Genomic DNA, 14,823 nt, shown 5'->3' on the forward strand with positions numbered 1-14,823 from the left:
TAGGGGAAAAAAGACAAAAAAAATGAAAATAGCTGTTTTCAAAGAGAGATAATGCTTGCAAATTTATTTCTTTACAAGTTGACATTTTTCCTTGTCTGACTACACTTCTTTTGGATGCATTTTTTGCTGTTATTCCTATCTAGTCACTCTTAAAAGTTATCAGCCAGGCTGGGTTAGGTGGTCTTGAGGATAGACCTCAAAGATCCTTGCATCCTGGGATTCATGCCCTTATATAAATCCTCTCCACACTGACTTTTCGTTGGATTTACTACTAATAAATGTCACTAATGGTGAGATATCACTTCTGAGATTAGGTTATAAAACATTATTGACAGTCTTGGGTACTCTCTATTCAATTGCTCATCCAGTGGGAAAGCAGCTACCATATTGTGGTAAAAGCCCATGTGGTGGAGAACCTAGGCCTATCAATCACTTGGAAGCAGATCCTCCTACCCCTCAGTGAAGCCTTCAGATGAGATCATAGTCCAACTGTAGGTTGACTACAAACTCAAAGACCTTGAGTCAGAGGCTCTCTACTAAGCTGTAACTAAATTTCTAACCCACAGAAACTGTGAGATAATAAGCCATGTTTATTTTTTTAAGCTGCTAAATTCTGGAGTAATTTGTTACCCAGCAATAGATATCTAATACAGTATCTCATCAGACAAATTATCAAAATAATTGGCAAAAAAATGGAAGTTTCCTATTCAACTTGAAAAACAATAACATTATTTCTTCATTCTCAGATCAATTGGCTCAATTTTGTACACCATTTTCTTAAAAATATGGTTTCAAAAATATGGTTACCATACTGCAAATATTAAAAAGGGAGGAGTAGAGCTGAAATGAAAAACATAAATCAGTTTCACTTTGTAGTAATAAAAATCATGATACATTGATTTGGAGGGAAACATCTAGGATCCTTGAAAAATAAAAATTCAACTTGTTAAATAGACTCCGTTGTTTAATGACTAACTGCTTACATAACCTAAAAATAAAAACAAAAAAAACTTCAATGAGGATTGGGACTAACTTATGCAGTTTCGTGTAATAATATTTAATCGGAACACCCGCCATGGAAGAGAGTAGAGACCAGTCACAAAGAAAACAAACAGACAAATTAAGAACCTGCCAAATCTGTGACATTTGAAGCACCGGGCAAAGCCATCATGATCTTAAGTAGAAGTGTTTGCATTCGTATCACTGAAAAGTAAGCAAAGAACCGAAAACTGCATATGCATCAAGAAAATACTCTATTTGAAAAGCAGCACTTGGGCTTGAAAAGAGTAACCTTTGCCATGTCTCAGCTTTATTTCATAGCGAGGCTGGGACACTCCCTGGGGTCCCAAGTTAACCTATACTCCAGTGGCCTAGAAACATAAGGACACACACCCACTCCCGCCTCCTGGTACAGACTCCACATTTTAACAAGCCGCCGCGGCTGTCACTCAAAATGCTCTGCGCTGCCATTGGTCCCAAAGTCTTGCTGGTTGGCAAGTTTCTGCCAACTGGCAAGCACCGGTTGTCTTTATTCCCGAGAAGAAAAGTAAAAGTATGCAGAAGAGAGAGGCAAGAGCTCTGAAATATTTTGTACCTGAGCGACCTGCGATCCCCACCGCCGCCGCGACGAATCGGCCTCTGGGCGGGGGCTTTTAGTCAAAAAAGAAAATGGCTCAGCCAGGAACTGATGCCCAGGCCATGGAGAAGCCGGTTCAGACTTTACTCGTTCCCGCCGGTGGAGCTAACAGCGGCGAGAACGCCAAAAGCAGCGCAGGATCCCCCTGAACTCCGCGCACCTCAAGCTGCAGCAGGCAGAGCTGCCGACCGTCCGACTTTTTGACGTTTCCTATTGTTGCCGGAAGTGACGTTAGGGTTCTGAGCCTTAGAGAAGCCGCGTTTTTGTTCCGGGTATTTACGATTCGCTATAGATCCCCCGTTTCTCACTTCGTCCCCCGAGCTACTCTAAGCACTAACATTAGGCAAACTTTTAATCTGCAACTTGGGATCGGGCTGGCCATTGAAAAGCGCCTCGGCAGAGCCAGCGTCCTCGGGGGTCTGGACAAACGTGGTGTGGAATCTGCAGCGAGGAATCGTGAAGCACCGAGGAGCCGGCAGCTTTGAAGGTGTTGCCGCGGCGCGCGGCGGGCTTCCAGCCACTGTTGAAATACAAACGGTCGACGCGAGCCTCGGGCCGCCGCCGCTCCTCGCTGCTGTCGGCTGGGCTCCGGTGGCTCGCTCCGGTCGCCTATGCTGTCTCCCCCTGTCCCTGCTGAGCGGGGCGGGAGGCCTGCGGGGCCCTCCTCCGTGCTCGGCGGCTGCTGGGGAGGCTGGCGACGGCGCGCCCCGGGTTATGCAGGGGAAGCCTCTCTCTGCTGCCCTTTCCGAAACGGCGGGCGGGAGCGAATGACCAGGTGTGCCTTTTCATCCTTTTAAGTCGAACGGAGGGAGGGGAGTCGTAGAAGTGCCCCGCCTGTAGACTCCACCGGTGTGGCCTTCCTTAGGATAAAGAGCCAAGTAGGGGAGATCGTGGCAGCCAGCTCAGTTTAGGGTTAGGGTGGGCGAGTTACAGGCTGATTCCTTCACTTGGCAGCTCTGAGCTCAGGAAAGATCAGCCTCCTCCGAAATGCGGACTGGAAGGAAGAGGTGAAAAGCTGAGCGTTTCCCTTGCTTGCGTTTCCCTGGGTTTTCTGTATTTCTCCATCTTCTAGACAATTTAGGGTTTTTTGATTTTTATTATTTATTTTTATTTTTATTCTTTTTACCTCTCTAAGGGGAAAAAAAAAAATCAGCCTTGGGCATTTTGACTCCGAAATTATGGGTACCCAAGACTGTTGCCCTAAAGCGACCCACAAATATTTTATATTCGTGAGCACTTTGTTTGTGAACATGGCAAGCCTACTGAGCTCCTTGCTCGACCCGCACCCTCTTTGTTTTTCTCCCAATATTCTCGGTGTTTTTCCTTTTCCAGACCTTTTCTGCGTATCTCTTAGACCAGTGTTTCCCCGAATATCTTTTGCGAAAATTTCGTAAGCTTAATTTTACCTCCTATTTTTGATAACGAGTTTTTTGTTTGTGTGTGTGTGTGTGTGTTTTTAATAAAATCTAGTATTGTAAGATATGTCACAAACTCTTAGCCATGGACCGTAAGCATTAAAGTCCGTGTACCTGCTTCATTCTGAACAAAAATCACTCTGAGTTCAATGGCTTTCCATGGGGAGGCATCATTTAGGAACTCTGACTGCAAGGAGACTGAGCTAGATTAAAAATCATAAACTGCTATTGTATTCCGTTTTCACGGCGTCTCCCCCAATAGTATATATATATTTTAAAAGGTTGGTTGGTTTATCTATCTATCTATCTATCTATCTATCTATCTATTTATTTATTTATTTATGATAGGCAGGCAGAGACACAGGAGGAGGGAGAAGCAGGCTCCATGCAGGGAGCCCGAGGCAGGACTCGATCCCAGGTCTCCAGGATCAGGCCCTGAGCCAAAGGCAGGCACTAAACCACTGAACCAGCCAGGGATCCCCGCGTCTCCCCCAATAAAAGTAGTTAGGCAGATCTGACTTGTGGAGAGACCTCTCCGGAGGATGCTAGGAAGCAATATTGAGTACACCTTAATGGTTGGAATCTATGTTACAAATAGTTCTTCTCTTCATTTCTTTTGATAAGGGTTATAAAGTGAAAACATTAATCAAGCTTAAAAAAATTACAAGTTATTTTTCATTTCTGCAGGTACTGTGCTAATAAAATGCACATAACTTGTAGATTGGCTTCTACAAGTCATAGAATACTTTAATTTTAGTATTTTTCAGTTTTGTAATATATTTAGCAAAGTCTTTCATGAAAATGTAGAACAGTAGCTGTCATTTTTTTGTATGATACTCACTTTTATCCCTTTTTTTTATCCTGTTTTATTACTTATCTCCTTCACCTGCAGATTCAACCTGTACTTGTATCTTACCCTTCTTCAAAATATTTGTTCTGCTGATATGGAAGAGGATGTGTTCCAAGGACATACTTTGTTGTCAGAAATTCCATTATCAGAGGTAGAAATCTGAGACATTGACATATGTTCCAGGACTTCAGAGGAAGGAAAGATACCACAAAGTATTAAACAAAATTACATGTATTAGAAGCATGGAATATACATTTGAAAGAATTAAAGGAAATCTATGGAGAGATACACAATTTATATAAAAGTTATAGAATGCCTTAGATGGAAAAGGTACCCCTAGAAGAATCATATTAAGATAGGTAGGTCTGGAACGTAATACAATACTATATTGGCTAGTGGCAGTACCTAAGAATATATATTTTTTTGCAGTTACAACCAGATTAGTTCCCATTTCATCTCCCAGGGAAGTAAGGCTGGTCTTGGGAAGCCCTCTCTTACTGTTTCCCTATGTCCATCTATCACCTAGTCATCCTAAAAGGTGTTAAATAAGGTCTATTTTCTTGGCCAGTATTTTGTATAATGTGATTTCAGAATCACTCCCTCTTTTTCTAGTTATCTTCCATTTGGCAGTACCTGAAATTCCTTCTGCCTAAAAAATGTAAATATTTAGAAGTAATTGATTAACTGAAAAATACTAAAATCCATGCATGTTTATAAATTATATTCAATAACCTGTTCTTTACCATATCCCTAAAGGAGAACAGTCTTGGAACAGCAAGATACTATGTTCCTAAAAAGGGGGGAAGCAGCATTGAGTGGCTAGCGGCTCAAAATAGAAAGCCTACTAAGTTTAGGATTTTGCAAATTGCTGACCTTATTAATACAGAGAAAGTATGTAAGGAGATGTTTTGTATCCTGGACAACTGCTGGAATGTTGACTGGGGGAAGATTATACTAACTCTACTTTACCTGATTTCTGAATTGTTCTGTTTTTAATGCCTATGACTTCATTTTAAAGGAACTTCATTCCCAGAGGATTCGTTATTCAAGGTATTGTTATATATTTTCCTTCTATGAAGTGTCCATACATTTAAAAATAGATATTTTTAAGTGTGTTACTGAGCTTTGCCTTACTGCTTGATTAAACTTACAGTTTAGAAGCCTTTTAGCTTTTTCTAACAAAGATTCTTTTTTTTAAATATTTTATTTATTTATTAATGAGATACACACAGAGAAAGTCAGAGACAGACAGTTGGAGAAGCAGGCTCCATGCAGAGAGCCCGATGTGGGACTTGATCCCAGCACTCCGGGACCATACCCTGAACCAAAGGCAGACGCCCAACTGCTGAGCCACCCAGGCGTCCCACTAACAAAGATTCTTTCTTATTTATTTGCCTATCAATATTTATTATATGAACCTCTTTTGGGAATAATCTTCTTTGAGAATCAGATTGAAAACTCTACACATTGCAATGAGTCATTTAAAAATACAGTTCCATGGTATTTTCTTCGGTATTTACAAAAATGAACTCATTTATTTAAAATCTCAAATATTTTTCCTGTCTTTTGGTGCACATATACATACACATACTGTTTCATAGATGTATTCTCTAGAATCATATTGCTGTTTCATAGGCCCTGTATATGTCAGACTTAGTGGATATCACCCTAAAATTTTCCGTAAAGTAGTTGTACTAATTTACCCTTCCAGAGCATTGTGTGAGTTTCAGATGTTCTATAGATTCACATTTTGGATTTACTTTGGAATTTCCTAATGATAAATAAGATAGAATGTCTTTTCACTATTTACTCTTTTAGAAAGTTCCTGTTCAGTTCTCTTTCCCATTTTCTATCGTCTTTTTCTTATTGCTTTGAAGGAGATTCTTTACATATTCTAGATATGAATCCTTTTGCTGGTTTAATACATCCACAACATATTTTTCTCTCAGTGGTTTATCTTTCCACTCTCTTAAAGATGTCTTTTGATGAAGAGAGTTGCTAATTTTAATGTGGTTCATTCATAAGGTAAAAAATCTTTCTCTACCTGAAGATCAAAGATACTCTCCTCTATGATCTCCAGCAAGCCTGGTTGTCTTGCATTTTATGTTTAGATCTTCAACAAACCTGGAATTAATTTGGTAAAAGATGTGAGGTACTATTCACATCAAGGGATCAAGATTTATTTACTCTATCTGGATATTAAGTTGACACAGTACCATTTATTGAAAAAGACCATCCTTTCTCCAGGGCTACTCAGCATCAACTTTGTCATAAATCTAGTGTCAATATATGCATGGTCTTTTGTGAACTCTTCTGTTCCATTGTTCTGTTTGTGCATAATTTCACTGATTCTAAATGTTACATTTACATATGGGTCTTTTTTTTTAAATTTTTATTTATTTATGATAGTCACAGAGAGAGAGAGAGAGAGGCAGAGACACAAGCAGAGGGAGAAACAGGCTCCATGCACTGGGAGCCCGACGTGGGATTCGATCTCGGGTCTCCAGGATCGCGCCCTGGGCCAAAGGCAGGCGCCAAACCGCTGCGCCACCCAGGGATCCCTTTTTCTTTTTTTTTTTTTTTTTTTTGAGGGAGAAGAGAATGCATTGAATTTATGGATCAATTTATTGAGTCTTCTAATCATTAAACAAGTTGTATACTTTTTCTATTTAGGGCTTTAATAAATCTAAAAGTTTTAGGATTTTTGGTTTTGAGATCTTACACATCTTTTCTAGATTTATTCACACGCTCATGATACTTTTGAGGCTACTTGATTTATACAAGAAAATTTGTTTTAAAAATCATATAATTACTTGATACAGAGAAATACAACTAGTTCTTATGTATTGGCCTTCTACCTAGCTACCTTGCTAAATTCACTTATTTCTTTTGGATTCTTGTATACAATTATGTCATCTGTGAATAGGTACAATTTTATTTCTTCTTTTTTAGTCTTTATTACTTTTATTTCTTCTTCTTGCATTTTTGTACTATGACTCTATTACAATGTTTAAGAGAAATGAGAGGAAACAAGATTCTAGTCTCAGAAAGAAAGCTTCCCATATTTCACCATGAAGTATGACATTTGCAGTAGGGTTTTTTGTCTTGTTTTTGTTTTTGTAGATATTCTTTATCAAATGCAGACAGTTCCCTTCTATTTCTAATATCCTCTAAGAATTATATCACAAAGGAATGTTGAATTTTATGAAATGTATTAAAATGATTGCATTTTATCCTTTATATGTTAATGTATTGAATTATAGTGATTCACTTTTTGTTTTGCTTATACTTTGGATTATAATCCAATAGTATTAATTTTGTCATTCAGATAGTTTCACCTTTGACTATTGGGAACTGTTTCATTTGTTTCCTGTGTCCTATTGACATAACCCCCATCACTTTGGGATTGGTTTGTTTTTTGTATGCTTTCTCATTTTCTGGAGCTATGTAATACTTCAGGCTCATCTTGTATATTTTCTGTGCCAGTCTTAGAATTTACCATTTCTCCAAGGAGTCGTGTCCTTTTATTGGAGAACAACATTACACGCTAAGATCTGAATATGAAGTGTGCTCTTTACTGCTGGGGTGTTGTTGCTTTTAATCACTTTCAGCTGGCAGAGAAAGGACATATGCATTTATAGACCCGTATAAATATAAATATAAATATAAATATAAATATAAATATAAATATAAATATACAGTATACCCGTATCGAGAGGTACTTCAGTATATAATTATCTGTATCTATATTAAGCTGAACATGAAGTTCATTCTGGATGTGTCTAACTCTGATTAGACAGGCATGGCTCATTCTAGTCTGCTCTCCTTACTAATCTATAAACTACCACCCTAGCAGTAAGAAACCTGACTCCTACGATCTTACATATTGTTCAATTCCAGGGTGAATGCATAGAAGTATCAATTAATTCATAAATACATGGGAAACAACTTTATAAACTAGGGTACAGTGTTTTTATATGTAAGTGATTTTGTCTTTAGCCATACAGGCTCCACTCATTTCCGGTAGTTACTTAGCACCTTTTCCACCCATCCACTTCTATGAGGTTGTTTCACACATTGGTAATATAGATTCTCTTGTCACAATCTGCATTCTGTCTTGGGGTTTACCAACTTATAAATGTTTTTTTTAAAGGTTACAAATATCAGGGTTCTCTTTGTGCTATATAGTTTTATAGGTTTTGACAAACACATACTGTCATATGTCTACCATCACAGTATCATACAGAATACTTTCACTACCCTAAAAATTTCCCCTACATTTACTTATTCAACCCTCTCTTCTCCTTCCCTCTACATTTACTTATTCAACCCTCTCTTCTCCTTCCCTCTGAGCCCTTGTGTAACCACCTTTCATCTCTCTTGTTTTTACTGTCACGATAGTTTTGCCTTTTCCAGAATGTCATATAATTAAAATCATACAGTATGTAGCCTTTTCAGACTGATTTCTTTCACTTAGGAAGATGCAGTAAGATCCATCAGTGTCTTTTTGTCACTGCTCATTTCCTTATTGCTGACTAAATATGCTGTTGTGTGAAGATACCACATTTTTTTTCATCCATTCACCTATTGAAGGACATTTTGGTTGCTTTCACGTTTTGGTGATTATGAATAGATCTGCTATAAACATTCAAATGCAGGATGTAATATGTACATACTTTTTCAGTTTGATTTGGCTAATACCTTGTTAGCATGATTGCTAATTGTAAGACTGTTTAGCTTTGTATCTGCTAAACTGTCCTCCAAAACAACTATACCATTTATATTTCTTCCAGGAATAAATAAGAATTCCTTTTGTTCCATATTCTCATATAAGCATTTGGTATCATCAATTTTTTGGATTTTAGCCATTATAATAGGTGTGTAGCAGTGTCTCTCTTTTAATTTGCAGTTACTTAATGATATGTAATACTGAGCATCTTATATGCTTGTCATCTGTATGTTTTCTTTGGTGAGATGAATATTCAGATATTTTGCCTATTTTTTAATTGGCTGGGGTTTTTCTTCTTATTCTTATAAGAGTTCTTTGTATATTTTGGAAACAAGTATTTTATTTACTATGTGTTTTGGAAATATTCTCTCCCAGTCTGTAAACTATCTTTTCATTCTCTTAACAATGCCTTTGTAGAAAAGAAATTTTAAATTTTAATGATGTACAACTCACCATTTTTTAAAAAGTTATTGATTGTGCTCTGATATTATCTAAAAACTCATTGCTAAACCTGGGGAAGCAGAGAGGTAGTTGCCTAACTGAACAAAGTATGTGGGAGGGGGTAAGGGAGGGAGGAAAAGTAAAAATCTAGGGTTTAGCAGCTCCTTTCTTTCATGGACTTTCAAATAATCATCCTTATTTCAACCCCCTTGGCCTTACCCCTTAGCCTTTCAAAAGCATTAGGGAACTTCGTTTCTAAACCTATCTTGGCTCTGGTAGTTTCCTCCTAAATGGGCAGACAGGATTAGCCTGTCTCTGCTCTGCTAGGTTGGTTTTCACTTATTCATCTGCTTTCCATCTTCCAAGATTTTGTTGATACTTCTTCTATCATGTGGAATCCCCTCTAATTCATTTTGCCCTGGTGAGTATATGTGGTTTTTAATCATTTACTTTCATTTTAGTGATGTTTAAACAAAAGAGATAAAGATAACATATACTTTTTTTTTCTTGACCAAGAGGCATTTAGCCATTTTATTTTATTTTTTATTTTTTAATAATAAATTTATTTTTTATTGGTGTTCAATTTGCCAACATACAGAATAACACCCAGTGCTCATCCCGTCAAGTGCCCCCCTCAGTGCCCATCACCCATTCACCCCCACCCCCTGCCCTCCTCCCCTTCCACCACCCCTAGTTCATTTCCCAGAGTTAGGAGTCTTTATGTTCTGTCTCCCATCATATTTTACCAGCCAATTCCTAATTTTTTTTAACTCAATTTTTACTTTCTAAGCAAAACATCTTATGGCTAACTATGAGTTCAAAGCCCTGGGAATAATGACTAAATCTGTAATAAATTCCTTTCTCTCCATTTTTTACTGATTTTATTATGTAACCTTTATAAGCATCTAAAATAGTCACTGATGGAGATTATTTCAGGTTGATGTCTCTTCCCAAATGGTACTTTGTTCAAAATAAAGTATTTGGTAGAGTACCATGAGACACTTTGTAAGAATATGAACATAAGGCAAACTTATTTTTTTTGTAAGGAAAAAAAAGTATTTGGGGGAAAAGCTTATCTTCTATTCGGGAATATACTGTATATAGGCGATAGTACTGGACCAGTAGGAAAGATAATTTAGCGGAAAATACCTAGGATAAAATAAATATAGTAAGTCCCTATAAGAGATGTGAACAAAATAGAGAAGATTCAGAAATAGACTTAACCAGTGTTTTATGGATTTATTTTTAGGTGAAAAATTAGATTATTGAAAGCTGGAGTTGAATGTAATGTTGAATAATGGCAACAGGTGACTTAAAAAGAAGCTTACGGAACCTAGAACAAGTGCTTCGCATGCTAAATTATCCTCAAGAGGTGGATTGTGTAGGGTAAGCTATGTATCAAACTTACTTGTGTTCTTTTTGATAATGAGTTGAGGTAAGATTTGACCTAAAGACAGGTTTTACTTGGGTCAGTTTAAAATTTTTCCTTGAAATGATGAAAATATTTTAGAAAGCAGAGGATTATAGGAGTTTTGTTTTTTTTCAAATATGGGTCAATGAAAAATTCTAACAGATTTAAAACACCTTTAGAAGTAGAACCACAATATATATCCATATAAGGTATGGTTTCTGTACAATTTTTAAACTCATAAAAGTATGATGGATCTAATTATATAATTTGCTATCCTCTCACATTCAGTTAGATGGTATTTTTAATTTAGAAAATTCTAGTTAATGGATTTCTTATGACAACTTACACCATGCACAAAGCTTGTTATTAAGCTAACTCATTTAATAGACCCCACTTGAACCTTTCAGTGTAGTTTTCACTTTCCAACTATGACTTACTTGCTTTTGTAGAATGTAGCGACATGCATTTCTTCTATATTCATGCTATTCTAATATGGTACTCTTGTCATCTCCTACCCCTTAATATTTCCTTTTTCTTCTTACCTGGGATTATCAATTAAAAGTATTCCCCAATAGAATATAAACTATAGACTGGTACTTTGTTTTGTCCACTGCAGTATCCCCGCATCTAGAGTTATGCCTGGCGTGTGTTAGTAGGTAACTAGACACTTATTTATTCAATGAGTGAAATGTCAAGGGACAAGTCCATATTAGGTATATGTTCTAGTAGTAGAGTAAAACTTGGTTAAAACAGTAAAAAAAGAGAATCCGGAAGTAATGTGCTTTACATATAAGAGTGGATGGACAGTAGGGAGAGCTAACCCCAAGAGATAACTGCAGATGAAAGGATAGTGAGGACAGGGGGTGGAAGCTGAAGTCTAATGGCTGATTCCAGGCCTTCTTTGTGAGAAGCAGAAGGTTCCCACAGCACATACCAATCCAATCCTGCTTCATTAAAACAAGGAAATCTCTATTTTCTAGTCTTGCTGGGACTTAACCAGTCCAAATAGCCATGTTTTCTTCTTACTACTTGGAGCATCATTTTAAGATACATTCTGGATAGAAACACTTGGAAAATATACTGATTATTCTCATATCTTTTGACCATGGCATTTGAGCTTTGATTTTCTAACTGACGTGGGAGTATCATTAAGAACACTAATATTTAGACTATTTCACAACATAGTAACTCTGGGTCTGTTGAAATAGATAATGCTACTTGCTGCTAATTCAGATTACTCCGCTCACCCACATACACACTCCCCCCACACATATTTTGATTCCTTCTATTACTTATCCATTTTTAAACTTTTTCTCAGCATCTGCTGTTTCTGTCTCTGTTCCAGTTTATAAGAGCTGTTTTATTACTATTTCCAATCAAAGCCCTTTAAAAACTGGATAACCAAGATTTTTGAATTAAAACAAGAAGCATTAAACGTAGACCAGGCTGTCTTCTAGTCCTAATGTGCATAAAATGGACAGATTTTGCTGTTCAAAAGTATTGTTTTTATATGTTCTGTTTTGAACGAATAAACAAGGTTGTCAGATCAGTTTTCTCATTGGGTAGAATATTATTGTACCCATAAATGTAAAAGAAATAATGTGTTTTGTCCTGAAAAATAAAATTTTATCATTATACACTTGTTCTCTGCCTTTTAAAAAAATTTTGAGTAAGGATGGAGAAATTTACGTATGTCTTGTATTTTGTGGAAAATAAATGTTTTCTGTAAGTACATTTTTACTTTGGTTGAACACATAACTGGCTAATTGAACAAATACCTCCTTACTTTGTTGTGAGAGAATCGGTGAAGATACTTCACATTGAGAAAACAAGGTTCATATGTGTAGACAAATAGAAAACAGTACAAGACCGAGCTGAGGCATTAGACACTGAATGCTCTGGGACTCAGTTTTTCGAAACATCAGTATGGATCAGAACATTGAAGATGGCTTCCTGGAAGGCTTGAGATTTGCCAAATAATTCATAAGAGCGAATAACAGGCAGAAAAGAATGATACCTTTTTAGACTGGAGAAATTAGCATAATCTGTTACGGCACAGATATAAGTGGTAGATTGCAAACTGATCAACACTGTTATAGCAGATGCCTTTTCCAGCCCTGTTTTTCTCTCTGTAACATAGAATTCATAATATTTTACCTTTGCAGGTTTATTATAAAGAGCAAAAGAAGTACTAAAACAAGTGTTTGCAAAACTATAATGTGTACTTGAGCACTATAAGGTGGTACATTTAATTAGAGAAAATGGACTGATTAAGTAAAGCTGAACTTTGCAAACTCAAATACTGTAGGGAATAGACTGTACTATTACTAAAGAGCTAAATGTTTAATAACTTATTTCATGTAATTTGGCTATACTGAGAGTAGGGGATAGAATCTAAAGGGTTTTGTGTATCTTCTAATTATTTGGATTAATTTATAAATTATTGACACCATATTTTATATTTCTTAATCTAACTTTGTGAAATTATGCTCATTAAATATCTTTTCTTTTTTCTCCTGAACAGTTTGGTAAAGGGAGATACAGCAGCATCTTTGCCCATCATCAGCTATTCCCTTACCTCATATTCACCTTATATAGCAGAACTTTTGATGGAATCCAACATAGAGCTCATAGCGAAGAATGACTTGCGTTTTGTAGATACTGTCTATAAGGTATTTTTGAGTTTATGAATTATTTCAGGAGTCATTGGATGATTTAAGGGTTTTATAATAATCCCTTAAATATATGTGCAATCCGTATTTTCAAATGCATTTCTCATTTGGATGCAGTCCCTATTAGAATCAAGATATAATTTAAGTTTCCTTTATGTTTTATAATCTAATAAGTGGCAGTTGGTAAACATTTGTCATTGGTTATCATTTGCTTTTATTATATCAAATGTTAGTAAAATTTGGCATATTGGCAGAAGTTAGAAATGTAACTATTGAGTGAGGTTTGTGGTTTGTAGAATTATGATTTAGTTATTTGTAAGAGGGAACTACAGCTTTGAGATTTTATGTTTGTTGAGGTCTGGGACCATGTGTTTTGTTTTGTTTTTAAGATTTTATTTATTCATGACAAAGAGATAGAGATAGGCAGAGACATAGGCAGAGGAAGGAGAGAGAGAGAGAGAGAAAGAGGCAGAGACATAGGCAGAGGGAGAAGCAGGCTGCAAGCAGAGAGCCCGATATGCACAGAAAAAATATCAAGTCCTGGACTTGATCCCAGGACCCTGAGCCAAAGGCAGAGACGCTCAACCGCTTGAGCCACCCAGGCTTCCTGGGACCATTTCTTATATGTACTCTAGTATCTACCTTTGTACTGTATGTATACTGAACTTAATCTCATGATTAGAAAAATACCTTCAGATTACCATTAATTTTTACTCACTGGTTTTCTCACTGTTGTTAAAATAAAACCCATTTATCAAATCAATTTATTTTTTTAAGTAGTGAGTTGCATTTGAAAAAATGGGACCTATTATGTGCAGAGTCTATGTCTCATCTTCCCTATCTTTGCCTCTAACACCCAGCAAGCTTCTATGGAAACCTAAAAGGCACTTCTAAAAAATCCTAGGGTTCTGTAACGTGGGCTTTGAAAATTGCTGATCTAGTTGATCTATTTCTCTCACTTTACAAATGAGACATTGAAACTCAGGCCTATTAACTTGTCTAAGAAGTCATGTGCTAGAAGAATTAAATTATTTTTCTGACATCTGGTATGGTATTTATTATCTAGTAAGTTAAGGAGGTTTTTAGTACCAATGAAGATATTTGAACTTTCTGATCATGGGCTATATTTTTTCATCTCCCTGGACAGCCATCTAGTCTCTGCTACTTCCTAGCTACCTGTTTTCTCTGCGAATACCTCTCCTACCTGGTCATGACTCACACCACCCTAATAAATCTCTTTAGTACCCTTAATCCAATGGCTTGATCCTCCCTTCTCCTCTCAGAGATGGTTTTACATTCCTGATCAGGTGGCCATTTATCATTTTGGATTTTGATTTATTCCCTTTTTACAGCTTCTTCGTGATCAATTTAATTATAAACCAATCTTGACAAAAAAGCAGTTTCTCCAATGTGGATTTGCAGAATGGAAAATCCAAATTATTTGTGATATTTTGAATTGTGTGATGAAAAAGCACAAGGAATTAAGTAGTCTTGAGAAGGTAATTTTATTAATTCATTTTAACTTGTTCCAAGTGGCCCAGTATTTTAATGTATAAAGTCAATCCCCTAGATAGCAAACTAACACAGATTATTACAGTTAGTACAATTAGTACAATTATTGTAATGTTCACACCTGATGTTTCCTTTAAGTACTGGTCACTTGTTTTTA

The 14,823-nt window shown here is 36.6% G+C and overlaps 2 protein-coding genes across 10 annotated transcripts in view; one reads left to right on the forward strand and one right to left on the reverse strand.

The window, feature by feature from the left end:
• The window catches only part of FBXO8 (F-box protein 8), a 76,009-nt gene that overhangs the window by 44,460 nt on the left and 16,726 nt on the right, over positions 1 to 14,823 (reverse strand). Inside the window, exon 1 of one of the 4 annotated variants that reach the window (XM_077868594.1) lies at positions 3,968 to 4,083. The exons of 1 other annotated variant lie outside the window; for it this stretch is intronic. In XM_077868594.1, the coding sequence (XP_077724720.1) occupies positions 3,968 to 4,022 (55 nt within the window). In that variant the 5' untranslated portion in view covers positions 4,023 to 4,083. Of the gene's footprint in view, positions 1 to 1,594; positions 1,942 to 3,967; positions 4,084 to 14,823 lie in introns of those variants that run through there. 2 more of the 4 variants (XM_077868596.1, XM_077868595.1) reach the window with 2 other exon arrangements.
• The window catches only part of CEP44 (centrosomal protein 44), a 38,054-nt gene continuing 25,150 nt past the window's right edge, over positions 1,920 to 14,823 (forward strand). The window contains exons 1-6 of one of the 6 annotated variants that reach the window (XM_077868592.1): positions 1,920 to 2,411; positions 3,944 to 4,260; positions 4,920 to 4,951; positions 10,321 to 10,457; positions 13,007 to 13,154; positions 14,507 to 14,653. In XM_077868592.1, the coding sequence (XP_077724718.1) occupies positions 10,369 to 10,457; positions 13,007 to 13,154; positions 14,507 to 14,653 (384 nt within the window). In that variant the 5' untranslated portion in view covers positions 1,920 to 2,411; positions 3,944 to 4,260; positions 4,920 to 4,951; positions 10,321 to 10,368. The remainder of the gene's footprint in view (positions 2,412 to 3,943; positions 4,261 to 4,919; positions 4,952 to 10,320; positions 10,458 to 13,006; positions 13,155 to 14,506; positions 14,654 to 14,823) is intronic. The other 5 variants (XM_077868587.1, XM_077868588.1, XM_077868593.1 and 2 more) reach the window with 5 other exon arrangements.

This window comes from Canis aureus, chromosome 24 (genome assembly GCF_053574225.1).
Source record: "Canis aureus isolate CA01 chromosome 24, VMU_Caureus_v.1.0, whole genome shotgun sequence".
In the NCBI taxonomy this organism is placed as follows: Eukaryota; Metazoa; Chordata; class Mammalia; order Carnivora; family Canidae; genus Canis; species Canis aureus.